The 15,193-nt window shown below is 42.0% G+C and overlaps 1 protein-coding gene across 1 annotated transcript in view; it reads left to right on the forward strand.

Moving 5' to 3' along the window:
• The first annotated feature begins 256 nt into the window (after positions 1 to 256).
• Positions 257 to 15,193, forward strand: part of LOC108802063 (aspartate aminotransferase, cytoplasmic-like) — a 22,802-nt gene continuing 7,865 nt past the window's right edge. Inside the window, exons 1-7 of the mRNA XM_018573955.1 lie at positions 257 to 374; positions 2,445 to 2,626; positions 4,280 to 4,397; positions 9,753 to 9,865; positions 11,567 to 11,668; positions 13,124 to 13,274; positions 14,523 to 14,688. Of these exons, the coding sequence (XP_018429457.1) occupies positions 257 to 374; positions 2,445 to 2,626; positions 4,280 to 4,397; positions 9,753 to 9,865; positions 11,567 to 11,668; positions 13,124 to 13,274; positions 14,523 to 14,688 (950 nt within the window). The remainder of the gene's footprint in view (positions 375 to 2,444; positions 2,627 to 4,279; positions 4,398 to 9,752; positions 9,866 to 11,566; positions 11,669 to 13,123; positions 13,275 to 14,522; positions 14,689 to 15,193) is intronic.

The raw sequence follows: 15,193 nt of genomic DNA on the forward strand, positions 1-15,193 counted from the left end.
AAACAGTAGAATGATGGTCTGCACCAAAGATCTGTCATTTTGTTTCCTCAAAAAGCTGTTCAAACATGAGAATGCCAAAATATTTGTAATTGCGACAATTTTCTGAGCGAAGAGGTGCATTATCTGACAGATGCAGGGGTGCCAATATTTTTGGCCACGACTGTATATTATTATAATATTTGATATTATTATATATTTTTTCAGCAGTGAAGTTGGCTTCTAACTGGTGCTTAATGAAGAAGCAGAGTGAAGAAAGATGACAAGTCTTTCTGTGTTTATTGATGTTCCCAAAGCATCCAAGCTAAAAGATGAACAACAAGAAGAGGCTTTCCTGCAGGACGGAGACGAGAGGAAGATATTTTTGGGGGAAAAAGGTTAGGACTATATGTTTGGATCAATCATGTATGAAGAAGGTTTAACTGCAAAAATGTTTCATTATCGTGATATATTTAAAGGCCAAGGTAACCTTTTGGAAAATCCATCAAGCCCCCTCTCTAGCCCCCTCAATGCACTCAGCTGGACTAACTCTGACAGTTGTAGCCCAGCCGGTAATCTAGTACCTGGATTCCTGCTCCTGCACAGTAACACCCAATAGACTTGAATGCAGTTTTTCTCCTGCAGTATGTTCCATTGGAGGCTATGGGTCATTAGAATTCTGCCATGGTTAGCACGACACTAGATTTTTACCTACTGGGCTGCAAATTGCGTGTATTACCATATGGTTGGTGGGAATTAGATTACATATGAAGGATCTGTTTTTATTGCTTGTTTTATTTTATTAAGCCTATCCCACCTCAACCTAACCACTGAACTATCACATTCTCAAACAATTCATCCCCACACAGCTTTCTCCTCATGTATCACTTGCCCCTCCCTTTTAGATTGTAAGCCCTCAGGGGCAGGGCCCTCCTTACCACCTTGTCTTGAATTGTATTGTGATTGTAATGTCTTATGTAATGCCTTATATTGTAAAGCGCCGCACAAAATGTTGGCGCTATATAAATGCTGTATGATAATAATTTATTATTATTTTGTATAGCAGCAAAAAATTCCACAGCGCAGAGTACAACATTGCCCGCCCAAGAGGAACCTAATATGTTTTATTTCAGAGAGAGACTTTAGCATTTGTTGGCCCTATTGCAAGACTAACATACTTTCTTCTGGAGCCTTAAAATAGATCAGCGTCTCTCCTTTTCAGATCAGCAGAACTGCCAATGTAGATATTAAACCCGTCTCTAGTCATGCTGTGCCCCAAACCTCTGAGTGATCATCGCCAGCCTCTGATTGACAGCATCCTGTAATGACTACATTTAGCTGTAGGTTGTCAATGTTTTAGAGTTTTAGTTGCATTAAATTGTATTCACAAGCTTTTCATCATAATCTTTAAAGCGTCATGCTAAACTTAGGAGTCAAATCTTAAAAATACATTCAAGTACTCTAACTATTAACAAAAATATATCTTCTTTGTGTATCACTTGGCTGTAGATCCAGTGGTGTCACAAGGGGGTGCGGCCCGCAGCCAGCTGCCACCATTGGAGAGGGTGACAGCAAAATGACTGACAGTCATTTTGCTGTCACCCCCTATGAAAAGTCGGGCACTTGGTCATGGGCCGAGAGCCCGACAGTGTCAGGAGAGAGGAGGGGACCCGGTGGCATACCTCATCCCGCCGAGTGAACATTTCCTACTCTCTCTGCCGGCGTCCCTCACCAAGGCGGCGTCCCTCAATAATACAACCGCTCACGCGCGATGATGTCACGGCGGGGTGTCACGCGATCTCTGCTCCGGGTGTCACCCAGCCTCGAGGACGCCCCTGTGTAGCTTCTTAAATCATCTCTGAATTGGTGCTGACACTGTCCTTGCTTCCAGAGGGCGGCTACTTTTGTTCTCCATGGTCCCTGTGTGTGTTGTAAAGTAGTCACCGCTCCAAGCTCACTCCCGGGATGGACTACAATCTCAATACAAATTAGTATACTAAACATGAGATTGTAGTCCAGCACAGGAGGGAGCTTGGAGTGGTAAGAGGACAGTGTCAGCCCCAATTCAGAGATGATTTGAGGATCTACAGCCGAGTGATACACAAATAAGATACATTGTTGTCAAAAGTTAAGGTACTTGAATGTATTTTTAACTCCTGAGTTTAGTGTCACTTTAAATATTTAGATGTGTTTGTAGATTTGCTTTATACATTTTACTTGCTTCTTAGGCCCTACACTTGGTTTAGACTCTAGGCCTTATTTGTACACGTATTAGTACTTGAAAGGATCTCTGGTTGTAACTTTAACATTTATACAAGTCCATAGCATACCAATTTTAAGTAATCAATTTGTGGACCATTTCCAGCAGCTAATGGAACATGTTTGTAGAGTTGGCATATATCAGGTCTTACGTGTGCTAGAACCTGGAATGTGCAGCGTTTTGTTAAATGCTCCTTTTTGCTCCACAGTGTTTGTGTCTGATGATGGCCTGCCATGGGTTCCTCTGGCAGTGAGGAGGGTGTACTTGCAGCAATGCAATGATCCAACACGAAATTACGAATATCTGCCAGTAGGTGGAAGTCCAGAGTTCCTCCGAGGAGTGACCGAACTGGCTTTGGGAAAGAACAGCAAGGCTATCGTTGAAAATAGGGTAACTGGATTTTTAACAGGCAGCAAAATAAACAGTATATACATATGTTTCCCAGTGCTGAAGTTGGGTACCAAAGCTGGATAGTAAGCTACAATTTAATTATTATAATGCCCAAAAAGCAAGGTCTATTGTAAATTAAATAGGTCCATTTCCAGGGAAAAAATACAAGGTCCTTTGACTTACCTTCAGCCCTTCCTTGAGATCTTTACTGTGTGGCCCTGTCTGGGATAGAATAACATAGACACCAAGTAATGAATCAATGGCATCTGCTTATTGACGCATGAGACATAGCACAATGCATCAAAAAGCAACATTTCTGGGTCTCACAAGATCCCCTTCATCAGGCCAAACGAGTGATGCAAATGCAAGTGAAACCATATACATTGTGGGGGTATAGCTCAAATGGGGATCACCTTCCCTGGAAAAAAGGTAGTCCAGGCAGCAAAAGTTATTTTTCAATCTGACTAGCATACAGTTTTTATTAAAAAGGTTGCAATAAAACAGAAAACAAATCCTTGCCATCCAGGCTCTGACTAAACTGGCTGGTTTCCTCTCTACCAAGTGGTGAGCTTATCTCAGCCACCTCAAAAAACAAAAATACTTTCCGCAACCTTTTACTCACTCCCATCCAACTTGTATCTCTAGCTCTATCTATCATCCCAGGCCAGAGCAATATCATGTTTCAGCCTTCCCCTTTTATCTCACCTGGATAATCACTCATTAAGCAATTAACAATCCAGGTGAGAGACACAAAACCCGAGCTGGATTATTCAGACCCAAAGTCAACCCGAAAACCTGGTCTGGGTTCCACAAGTCCTGCACTTAGGATAGAAAGCGAGGGGAAATATATTGCCCCTCGATGACTTCCCCTTTCCTTATGTCACAACATATATACACACCATAATGTGGAAATAAGCCAATCCCCAAGTCTGCCGTAATCATGTGACGTCCTGATTACGGCAGACTTGGGGATTAGCTTATTTCCACAGTATGGTTTTGGTGCATTGTGCTATATCTCATGCGCCAATAAACAGACACCGTTGATTCATTACTTGGAGTTCCGGATGTCTATGTTATTCTGTGATTATAGACGGTTGCCATCCGTCGACTCCCGCCGCACCCATCTTTCATATGGAACAGCGGTTTTGAGTGCGATGGGTTCATGGACTGTATCCTGTCTGGCATAGCACACCCTTTGCAGAAAGAAGTCCCGGCCACATCCAGCTAACTGCAGCGCTTGCTCACCGCTCACCCATTCATTCCTATTACTGGTCCATACTCATAGTAACAACCATCCAGGAGTATAAGGCGCAAGCCATGGGAACAAATGAGGTGGATCCGTTAATTTGCAGTAGGATGGATTCTGATGTGGCCAGGACTTTTCTCCCCAAAGGCTGTGTGTCACCAGGAAGGGGAGGTCTCAGGAACGGAACTAAGTGCCTAGGTAGGTGGCTGTCTCAAGGAGAAAGATTTGAAGGACAAGTACTCTTAGAATAAAGTAGTCTTTTAATTAGTTTCCTCATACTATGGTGTACCTGTTAATAAACTAAACTTAAAAAAGGGTAATACATTGAATAATTTTTAATACATTTGGTCCAAGACATTCCCCATGTACTGTAATTATATTCTATCTTTGTGTAATTGTAACCCCAGGCTGGTGGGATACAAACACCGGGGAGCAGAGCAGCTTTTAGAGTTGGCGTTGAATTCCTCCATCATTGGTACAGCATGAACCACAAGATATCAGTCTGTATCCCTCACCCCGACTGTGGTATGTTTCATTTTATTTTTTTGTATGGTATAGAACCCTTATTTTAAAGGCACTGACCTCTTGCATAGCATATTATATAATTTGAAGAATGATATAGAATTTGGCTTTCGAATTTGGTACAGTCGAGGAACATTTCTATCAATGCAGCCTGCAGCCAAGGTCCCCAGCTGTAACAAAGAACATTTTCATGTTTTACTCATCTTAACCTGGTCTGCCATGTTGTATAAGTGTGTAAATAAATTTTTATGACATGGATGATGATAGAAAAATATATGTAGTCAAGAACTGAACTGGGAAAAGCTGCCTCTTTGTCTCTGTCACCTATAGGCGCAAGCCAAGCTGGGTACAATCAAGGCCGTCCCTATAATGAGTCAGTTGCCTCAGGCGCATCTCATTGGGTCTCACCTGTGACGCTCTGGCCAGCGTCCCACCCAACTAAGCAACATCACTGGTTTCCAGGAGCAAAACAGGATGCTCTGGCTGGCGTCTCATCCAGCTTCTTGGCAACCAGTGATGTCGGTGAGCTGGCTTTTTTTATTGATGGCTCTTCCATTCTTTTCTATACAGTATAGTCTCGCTTGTGCAATGCAGCCCACGCACCCGGCTGAATATGGATGTAAACAACCCTAGGCAGGGCATTTCTGATAATGAAGCAGCTGAGGTGGATACCTCGGGCCGCATCTCATTGGTTCACGTGCCGCCCCCTTTCCAGCCAGAGCGTCCCAGCTCATAGCAACCTGTGATGCACTGGTCACTGCCCAGCTCACTGATGTACCTGGTTGCCAGAAGTTGAGCAGGATGCTCTGGCTGACGTCCCGTCCAACACCTGGCAACCAATGATGTCAATAAGTTGGGCGAGATGCTGTGCATCATAACTCGATAAAGACATCACCAGATCATCAAGATTATGTGTCAATGCAAAATCCCATCCTTTTATTTACGCATGTTGTCACTCAGTACAAGCACTTACAGGGCCTGATAAAGGGGACCCTGCACAGCCCCCGAAAGCGCTTGAACTGAGCAACGTGTCAATAAAAGGACGTGATTTTGCATTGACACATAATCTTGGTGTGCTGGTGATGTCAGATGAGAGAGGCAGAGCCAGCTGTCAATCAGGCAGAGGAGTGGATTCTGACAATATTGTCAGAATCTTTACCAGCCACAGCGCATCTCGGTGCTCTCCACATATAGCAGGCAATAGCCCGCTATATGCTGAGTTTGGGGTCACAGGAGGACATGGTAAATGTTCTCCTGAGATCCTAAAGAGAACTATGGGGGAAAAAAGGTAGGGCCATAGTTCTCTTTTAACTTTAAAATAATAATGACCTGTACAGGCATTTAAAGTGTCGCCTATGGACAATTTGGCGTACCAAAGTTTTTCACCGTTTCACAGGCGCACACAATTTTGATCCTTGATATGTTGGGTTTCTTTTTACTCAGCACAAACTCATCCAGTGGGGAAGCTAGACATTCTGTCACTCGGGGCAAAGGGTCAGAGTTGCTCCCTCCCCAAGGGAGAAGTTCTCCATCCACACATCCGGAGGCACCCCTCGTTAAGGGGCACCCGGGGCACATGACCCCCAGACCTCCCTCCCATTTGGCCCTGACCTCATCTTTTATATTTTACCAAAACAATGGGCATTAGATTGTGTTTGTATGCACTAAAACTAATTAGAATGCATTTAGGTTTGATAAACTGTTGCGCTAATATTGTGCATTTTAAAATGTGTGCATAAGAAGAAAAATGGCTCTGGCAGGGTAGTGAAAGGGTTAAATGACATTTAGCAAAGTTTCTAAAGGTTTTAGTAACAATGTATTTAAGGAAATAATCTCCTCATCTCTTATCCCACATCAATGACAACAGATATTTCTTGACTTCAGCCGCCTGCATCTCCAGAAACCACTTTTGTCTTTCAGCCGCTGTCATTACTAATTGTCTCTCTGCAGGTTTCAGCTGAAATGTGCTGACTTAGGGTATAACCCAGGAAATCCTAATTCTAAGAGAAAATATCTTACATTTCTAATTATAGTATCCGACACAAGATCACTGCACTTCAACCAACACAGATTTCTCCTCCAACTATTTCTTCCAGAAAGTACAAATAAGAATGTTATGACGCTGCTTACAATATATGATCCCGATATAGAAGGCATGCATTGTATGTGCCACACATTATTTAGACTTTGTTCTTTGATGCTGTCTAACTATTGGGCGTGTTGCTTTGGACAGTCCATCTTTGTTGACCTGTTTTTGGATCTATTTAAAGGAGTTGTAAAGTCCCAGCATACACTCTCCTGTCATAACATCAACATTGTAATAGCAATACATACTAGAGTTGTTTTTCATAATGCAATCAAAGCTTACTGGAAAAAAAATCCCTTTTATGTAGTAAGTGCTACTTTCTATCTGCCCATCACTTACAACAACTTCCTGGATTTCCAGTGTGCTTTGTGTTTCTTTCCCTACTGCTTCATGTGATGCAATTTCCATTTCTCAAGACTACACATCCCATCATGCATATTTATTTTTTGGTTTTTGACCATATTTGTTATTTTGAGGAACTAAAGCCAAAATATTTTTTTTTCTTTTTCATTTTGGATAGAGTAAAGTTTATAACCCATGGCATTTTGTTTTGCCATCTGTGTCCTATCGGGAGATTTCCCTCCACTTCCTCTCCGATAGCCACAACAGAAAGTAAGAGGCATTACCTAATGGGGGGAATCCCTAACTGTCACCAGAACTAGGGTCCCCATTTTAAGATTTCCCCTAAATTCCTGTTCTGGTGACAACTCACACTTTTAGATTTCTCCCACTTTCAGTCTTGTTGATAACAGTCACCAGGACAAATAGAGCGAGGATGAATCCCTACAACAATTACCCAGACAGCAATAAAACCTAGAAGGTATTTTAATCCCTTAGCACATTATCCAAAACTGAAAATAAATTGGCTTTAGTTCTACGTTAAATATATTTTTAACGCGTGGCAGCTCACATATATTTCAATAGAAAGTTATTTTTTTTTAAAGAGTCTTTAAAATGTATGTAAACGCAAATCTTTATTTCATTTTAAATTGAGTTGGGAAAGGTTAGAATCATTGTTAAGCATTTAATGTTGTCTGTGTTAAAGTGACACTACACTCAGGAGTTCAATCTTGAAACTACATTCAAGTTCCTTAACTAATAACAGAAATGTATCTTATTTGTGTATCACTCCTGTGATGGACTACAATCTCACATTTAGTAGGCTAATTTGCATTGAGATTGTAGTCCATTACGGGAGTGAGCTTGGAGCGGTGGCTACTTTACAACACGCACAGGGACCATGGGGAACAAAAGTAGCCCCCCCTCCAGAAGGAAAGACAGTGTCAGCACCAATTCAGAGATGATTGGAGGATCTACAGCCGAGTGATACACAAATAAGATACATTATTGTTAATGATTTGAGTACTTGAATTTTTTTTTTAGATTGAACTCCTGAGTTTAGTGTCACTTTAAGAAACCGTTTCTAATCACTTGGAATTTTCTGCTGAAAAGCAGAAATAACTATTATATAAGTGAAGTTAGAAGACTCATCAGAGCAGTTGGTTATCTCATAACCCCTTCCTTTGAACCAGGAAAGATCACATAAACAAAAGACCCAAAGTGATGACACTGGTGTATCCTGCTTTCCCACAATTCCCAGCAAGCTCTTTAAACTTGGCATCTGTAAACAAACCCTGCTTGGCACGCTAAAAACAATGAGAGCTGCTCTTGGGAGATGTGTTTCTCGTTGCCCCATACACAGCTCACTTCCCCCTCGCCACTTGAATTGTATTTGGTTTCTTCCGACTGTAAACTGCCTACTGGGAGCATTACCCATGGCCGCCATCAATCACTCTCTTGCTATTTTTATTCATTTCCTTGCGATAGTTCAAGCTCCCGCTCTTCTTTCTCAGCTTGGATTTCTTATTTCTGAACAGGAAAAGCTGGGTGGCTACAGCAGCCAAAGGAAAAAACACAGCCCGGCTGGACTATAGCTTACAGGCCAAGCTAGACCAATGGCATTCAGACTAAAGACAAATAAAGCTGCTGTCCGGCCCTTGGCTGGGCAGGATCACACGCAATGTTATTGTATAGGATGGCACCTCTATTGTCTACTTAAGTAATCTTTGTTTAGGTTATCGGAGAGGCATCAAAGGAGCTGCAAAGTATTCTACAGCATTGCCAAAGCTATCCGGATAAACAATATAGGGCTGTTAAATATTTTATAGGCATTCTATGCAATGGTGACCTTTACTGTATAATGGCTTTGTTTTGTATGTTACCCATCAATGAAAGAGGAAACCTTATTCTACTCATTGGCCAACTTATTAAATGTATCAATTTCATTCCAATTTTCATTTTTTTTCCCCCCCAAGAAAATAAATTCACCTTTCCATGCATTCCTAAACTTGTCATTTATGTACCGGAGACAATGCAATATCAAGAATAGATTGTACGGCCATGGAGACTCTGCGCTGTACATGATCTTTCCACTGTAGATCCCTATTTCACTTAAATGTCTCCATTTAATTTTTTGGTCTGCAGTGGGTCTAAATAGACACAGGAGCACCATCCACATGTACAAGCTTTCAGACCATGGATTAAAGCTCCTGTGCCAAGAATCAGTTACAGAATGGCATCCTTGTTTCACTAGGAAAACCCTTATTGGAGTGCAGAAACAAGAGCTATTTTTTTTTTAAAAACAGCAGAATGGTCAATAGTACCAAATTGAAGTTGTTGTTACAGTGACCAATCAGAATCCTTGTTCCAATCCAGAATTCTTCCATTAAAGAAAGGTGAAATCTGGGAGAGTGAAATTATCAGAGAGTAAAGACCTTAAAAAGAGAGAAACAGCTGGATACCATGAAACCCATGGACTACAATCTCCTTTTTAGTTTAATAATTTGTATTGAGATTGTAGTCCATCCCGGAAGTGAGCTTGGCGCGGTGACTACTTTACAACACACACAGGGATCATGGGGAACAAAAATAGCCCCCCACCAGAAGGAAGGACAGTGTCAGCACTAATTCAGAGATGATTGGAGGATCTACAGCCAAGTGATACACAAATAAGATACATTGTTGTTCATAGTTAAGGTACTTGAATGTATTTTTGAGATTTAACTCCTGCGTTTAGTGTCACTTTAAGAAACTCTTTCTAATCACTTTGAATTTTCTGCTGAAAAGCAGAAATAACTATTATATAAGTGAGGTTTTCTTAGTTTAGTGCCACTTTAATTCCCCTTCTGAAATAGATGTAACATTTTCCATATTAAATATCTCCTATTTCTACTATTTACAAGTTGTATTCATTTATACATTTTGTTTGGTAGATCATTACAGTGAAACATTGGAAGTTGCAGGTTCAACAAACATATATCCTTATCGGGTATGGGACCGCAATAAAGAAATCCCGGCATTATGTGAGATACTGGAAGATCTGGAGGTAACAGACCTACTTATGTCATCATTTTTTGTAACATAAATGTGCAAGTATAAGTTAAAGGCTAATAGTATTCGCCGTATTTGTGGGAGGAGTCCGTTTTACGGAGCGCTATTTTTTTGGGGGAAGGGGGGGCTGATCTGCTGTCGATCGATTCCGGCATACCCTCCCTCCCTTCCAAACATTACAAGAGTATGCCCCCTTATTTGGCATTACTGACCATCAAGATCATGGCACACCTCAGGTTTGTATTGGTATGTTGGGTTACATTTCAGGGTCATATGAGACTCCGAACACAAATTTTAGTTGGCGTTTTAGTTGCTTGTGGAATAGACTTATTGATTCACTTATAAATGGTTCCTAGAGGCACATCATTTATATTTTGCAATGGACATCAGTGTGATGACAGCTTCGATGGGGGTGCCACTCTTAAAAGCACCAGGCCAATGCTCATAGTTTCTTTACAGGCTAAGGCTTCGTTGTTCTTCTCCTTCCCACAATATAATCTTTAATCAAACAAAAGCTACCCAGAACTTTGTCTTAGGACGTCCAATCACATGAGGGCAGAGCTGTGAAGATATTTACTGTAAAACCAGGAGAAACTAGAGTAACGATGGTGCTGGCTTTGATTATCAGATACAATACAATACAAATTAGTAATTAAAATATGAGATTGTAGTCCATCACAGGAGTGAGCTTGGAGCGGTGACTACTTTACAACACACACAGGGACCATGGGGAACAAAAGTAGCCCCCCTCCAGAAGAAAGGACAGTGACAGCACCAATTCAGAGATGATTGGAGGATCTACAGCCGAGTGATACACAAATAAGATCGATTGTTGTTCATAGTAAGGTACTTCAATGCATTTGTAAGGTTCAACTTCTGAGTTTAGTGTCACTTTAAATTCCTACTTAATTTCTAACAGTTACAGACTTCAAAATTTTGAGCAAGGCTTTCCATAATCCTGCTCCTGTAAACCTCTGTCTCTACTATGTGCACAGAGTTTATGTTAGAACTTCTTGCACAGCCTCACAGAGAAGCACAAGCACACAGTCTGATATGCATACTGCTCATGGCTTGGAAACAGGAAGGAAGCCACAGCTGTATTCTCTACCTTATATAATACAACAGAGTATATCTACCATAGATATATAACAGAATTTATATAAATTGCCATCTAGTGACCAAAATTGTATACTGCAGAAGTTGTTGCTATAAACACAATAATGTGTATACTAACAGTTTGAATGTAAATTACCTGCAGCTTTCATATGAAATACTGTATGTCATCCTCTGAATCTGCTGAGATGAGGAAATTACCAGGTTCCTGACAAACCCATCTAATGAACCAGGCCCCTTGTAATGTCTACTTTTAGAAAGCTTGCTTCATTGGACACATTTGTATCAGTGGCATGTTGACTTTCGACAAGATACGTGCACAGTGTACTAATGGTAGATGGAATTTTGTTATGAAGCATTTGTTCGTTGTAAATAAATTAACTTTATTCTTCAAATACTTTTGAAGACTTCTACTACTGATAATATTTGATTTTTTTTTTTTTTATAAGAGAAATCGGTAGGTATCTGAAAGTAATTTATAGATAGAAAAAAGTGCTGAGCAACATTGTAGACAAAAAATAATATAACTGTCAGGTCAGGAACACATTCATTTTCACCTTCCTGTGTCTTCGTCTTCTTCCAGACCTCTCCTGATCATTCCATTGTTGTACTTCCAATATCCTGTACTCCGACTGGGATACAACTTAACAAGAGAGAATGGAAACAAATAGCAGCTTTACTGAAGGTGAGAGGTCACCCTGTATCTAATCGTTAGAAAAATAAACCCACTGCTTCCGATACAGCCAACAGATCATTAACTTTTTCTATCACTATAAAGGGACCCTGTCAGGTTCCAAAAACAAAATTTGCACAAAGCTGTCCCTGCAAAAGAAAAGTACTTACCTCTCCAACGTGCTGCTCTGGTAAACGCCACTCTGATCAAAAGGAACCTTCTTGTGCAATCTTTTAAGAAACTCCTGTGTCCCCTGCAGTGTTGAGTGGTTTCTACCGCCAATCTATAGGGATGAACCTGAGCTCCTCCGAACACCAAAGGAAACCCCTTCCCTTGCCGCCCAATCATCTGCGGTCAGGGAATTCCCCACCTACACATGAAAAGGGACAGGATGCAGTGACATCATTGACCTTATATGGCTACATGGCTATATTTGGTCAATGTCATTGACCTAATATGGCCATATATGGTCCTTGACATCAGCAGAAGCATCCCACCCCTTTATGTGCAGCTGCGAGGTGAAGAATGCCCTGCCCACAACTGATTGGCCCCATGTAGCTTCCGTGTTCAGTGGAGCTCTGATTCCAGTTGGGTCAGATCTGAACCTGAGCTCATCCCTATTGATCTCCACATCACTACTGTGTGCTATAGTGACGTAGTGGTCAGCAGGAGGAACCACTGAGAGCTGTGAGGTACACCGGAGATCAACACTCCCAAAAGGTTTGTTTTCTCTAAATATTTCACAGGCGGATTGGAGCAATGTTTGGCAATGCAGTCAGCAGGAAAATTAAGTATTTGTATTCTTCTACTGGAGAGATAGCTTGATGCCATTTTTTTAGCCTACAGGATTACTTTAAGTCTTTTGTTGGATTTGTACTTAGGTGCATCAAAACAAAAGATGGTCAAAGCCTTACAAGTAGTTTTCTTTGAAAAGCACCCACAGAATGCATATAAAATACTGTCCCCTGCCAACAAACTGCAAACAAGGACCCCTGCTCTGTGTGTGGAAGCAGTGGTCTCTTTGTAGAGGTCTGGCACACACTCTGCTGAGTCAAAGCTTATCTCCTGCCAGCAAATTGCAGAGAAGGAATCTGGCTCTCTTTGTGGAAGCAGTGGTCTCTTTGTAGAGGTCTGGCACGCCCCCTGCTAAGTCAGAGCTGGAGCACACCAATCAGCAGAGATCATGAGCTTTGCTGATTACAGAGATACAGGACTGACTTAGCAGGGCATGTTTCAACCTCTGCAGAGACCACTGCTTCCTCCCCAAGAGCAAAGGCACTTCTCTACAGCAAGCTCTCAGGCCGTGGCTACTTTCTAAATGTAACCAACCACAAGACTTTGTACATCTTTTAAATCACCTGGAATGTATTTTGCTGATTTAAACTGAAACCTTTGTTGGGCTTTGAACAATTGACACCCTTTTTTTTCTAAAATCTTCAGCTTCTGTTTTCATCATATTTACTTTAGACAAAGAACATGTTCCCATTTTTCCACCTGAAAGATCAAGGCCTCTCCTCCGGAGATGTAGACGCCGATGCGTGGCCTCTGCGGCACTTTGTTTCAGAAGACTTTGAGCTGTTCTGCGCTCAGTCCTTTTCTGCTAGTTTTGGACTATATGGTGCGTCTACCGGGGATATCAATTATTATTGTATATACTTTTGAATTCATTACATTTAGGATACATTCAATTATTCGATGTAGTGAACCAAACTAACTTGCGCTAATGGAAATAGTATAACTAAATTAAGATGGATTAAAATTTAAAATAGATATTAATATGACCCCGGAGCTAAAATTTCTAAAACCAAAAAGGAAAGATGTACCCTGTGATGCAGGAGTACTGCTTTAGGTCACCGTAACAAAACTGATACAGCTCTTACAAAGATTGACTGTGTTAATTTAAAGAAGAACTCCCACATTGCAAGGGCTAAGTGCTTGTTTTCGTCTAGAGTCAAAAATTACAAAGTTATGCTCATCTGAATCTTAGTCCCATCTGGCTTCTTGAGCGGTCTCTACAGCCTCGCTTTCCCTAAGTTCCAGCAATGGACTGTCCCTCGCTAATACACCGTATTAGACGTGATGCCTCAGGGCCCAGTCACACCATCAAGAGTGCGTTCCAGTGCATTCGGCCTCTGGAACGCAACCTTGCCGACTCTCTTTGTTTTGGGGCGTGGCGATGCATTGAACTCAATGCCACCGTAGCCACACCCCCTGCCCACGGTGCGTTCATCGACACCCGAACGCGTGGCACATTAGTGCCTGCGTTCTGGTCCAGTGAGATCTGCAAAAAATAGTGCATGCAGCATTTTGTTGGTGTGACTGGGCCCTCACGTATACTTAGACAACCAGAGGAGAGGGTTAAGAGAGTCTACGGGGACCGGTCTAGCAGCTCAGAGGTTCAGATGAGTCCCTTAGACCCTTGATGGAAACAAGCACTTAACCCTTGCAGTGCAGGGGTAACCCCACTGCAAGGGCTAAGATTTATTCTGTAGAGAGTTTAAAAAAAAAAATTGTCCATAGACAATGCTTTGCAGTGTGGGGGCAGCCCCACTGCAAGGGTTAATACAATTTTTACCTAGAGGTCTTCTTTAAAGTAAGGGGGAATACACAGATATCACTAGAATAGGTGACCCTGTTGAAAATTGTACTCCACTTGCTTCCACTACTGGTGATAACCATAATATTTTGGATTTTCTGTCCAAATGGTCACCATGACAAATAGAGAGGATGAATCTTTTCTCTTCTGTACTCTTTCCAAAGCCAAAACCAAAGTTTGGGTGTAGATATACTTTTTAGAATCCTTGTTCTCAATCTAGATGATTTATGTTTTTCTGTCACTGACTCTTTTTTTTTTTCTCACCTTCAGGTGAAAGCGTTGGAAGCTTGCTCATAGTCATGAGAAGTAATGGAGTTTTGATTGGTGTTCGCTCCCAGATGGTACGTCTTGTGCTTGGGAAATGGTCAACGCCGGCAGCTACTGGAGCACGGGTGGTAGCCACAGTCCTTAATAACCCAACCCTGCACCTTGAATGGTGAGTCAGTATGGCGCCTTATATGTCATTTTCAGTAGGTATCCTGCCGCACTCCTCACCGGAAACACTCCTCACCAGAAACGCCTTAGAAGATGGGTGCTGAAGTGACTACGGATGGCGCTGTACAAACCAGGAGAACAAGATGTCACCAGCACACTGTAGAAATGTGTGCAAACGAACATCTTTTTTGACACATATTGTCACAAGTGAAGCAATGTTTCAGGCAGTGGCTGAACTACCAGGGTCGCAGCGGTCACAATTGCGACAGGGCCCTGGCATTCCGCCTGTTGGGGGGATTGCCCAGAGAAGAAGAAGAGCCCCCTCAATAGTGCTGCTCCTTCCCCAGGGATGGAGAAGCTGTACAGGTGAGCGTTCACCTGTCAAGCAGAATGTGCTGCAGGCACCACCAGGCAGGATATTCTACTTTGTGGGAGAGGACCCTCTCCAATGAGACCCACCCCCTGGCCACCGATATGCGGCAGAAGGTGCTGCAGGAGTCAGGTAA

The sequence above is a fragment of the Nanorana parkeri genome, unplaced genomic scaffold, assembly GCF_000935625.1.
Source record: "Nanorana parkeri isolate BGI_ZX_2015 unplaced genomic scaffold, ASM93562v1 scaffold2639, whole genome shotgun sequence".
NCBI classification, from domain to species: Eukaryota; Metazoa; Chordata; class Amphibia; order Anura; family Dicroglossidae; genus Nanorana; species Nanorana parkeri.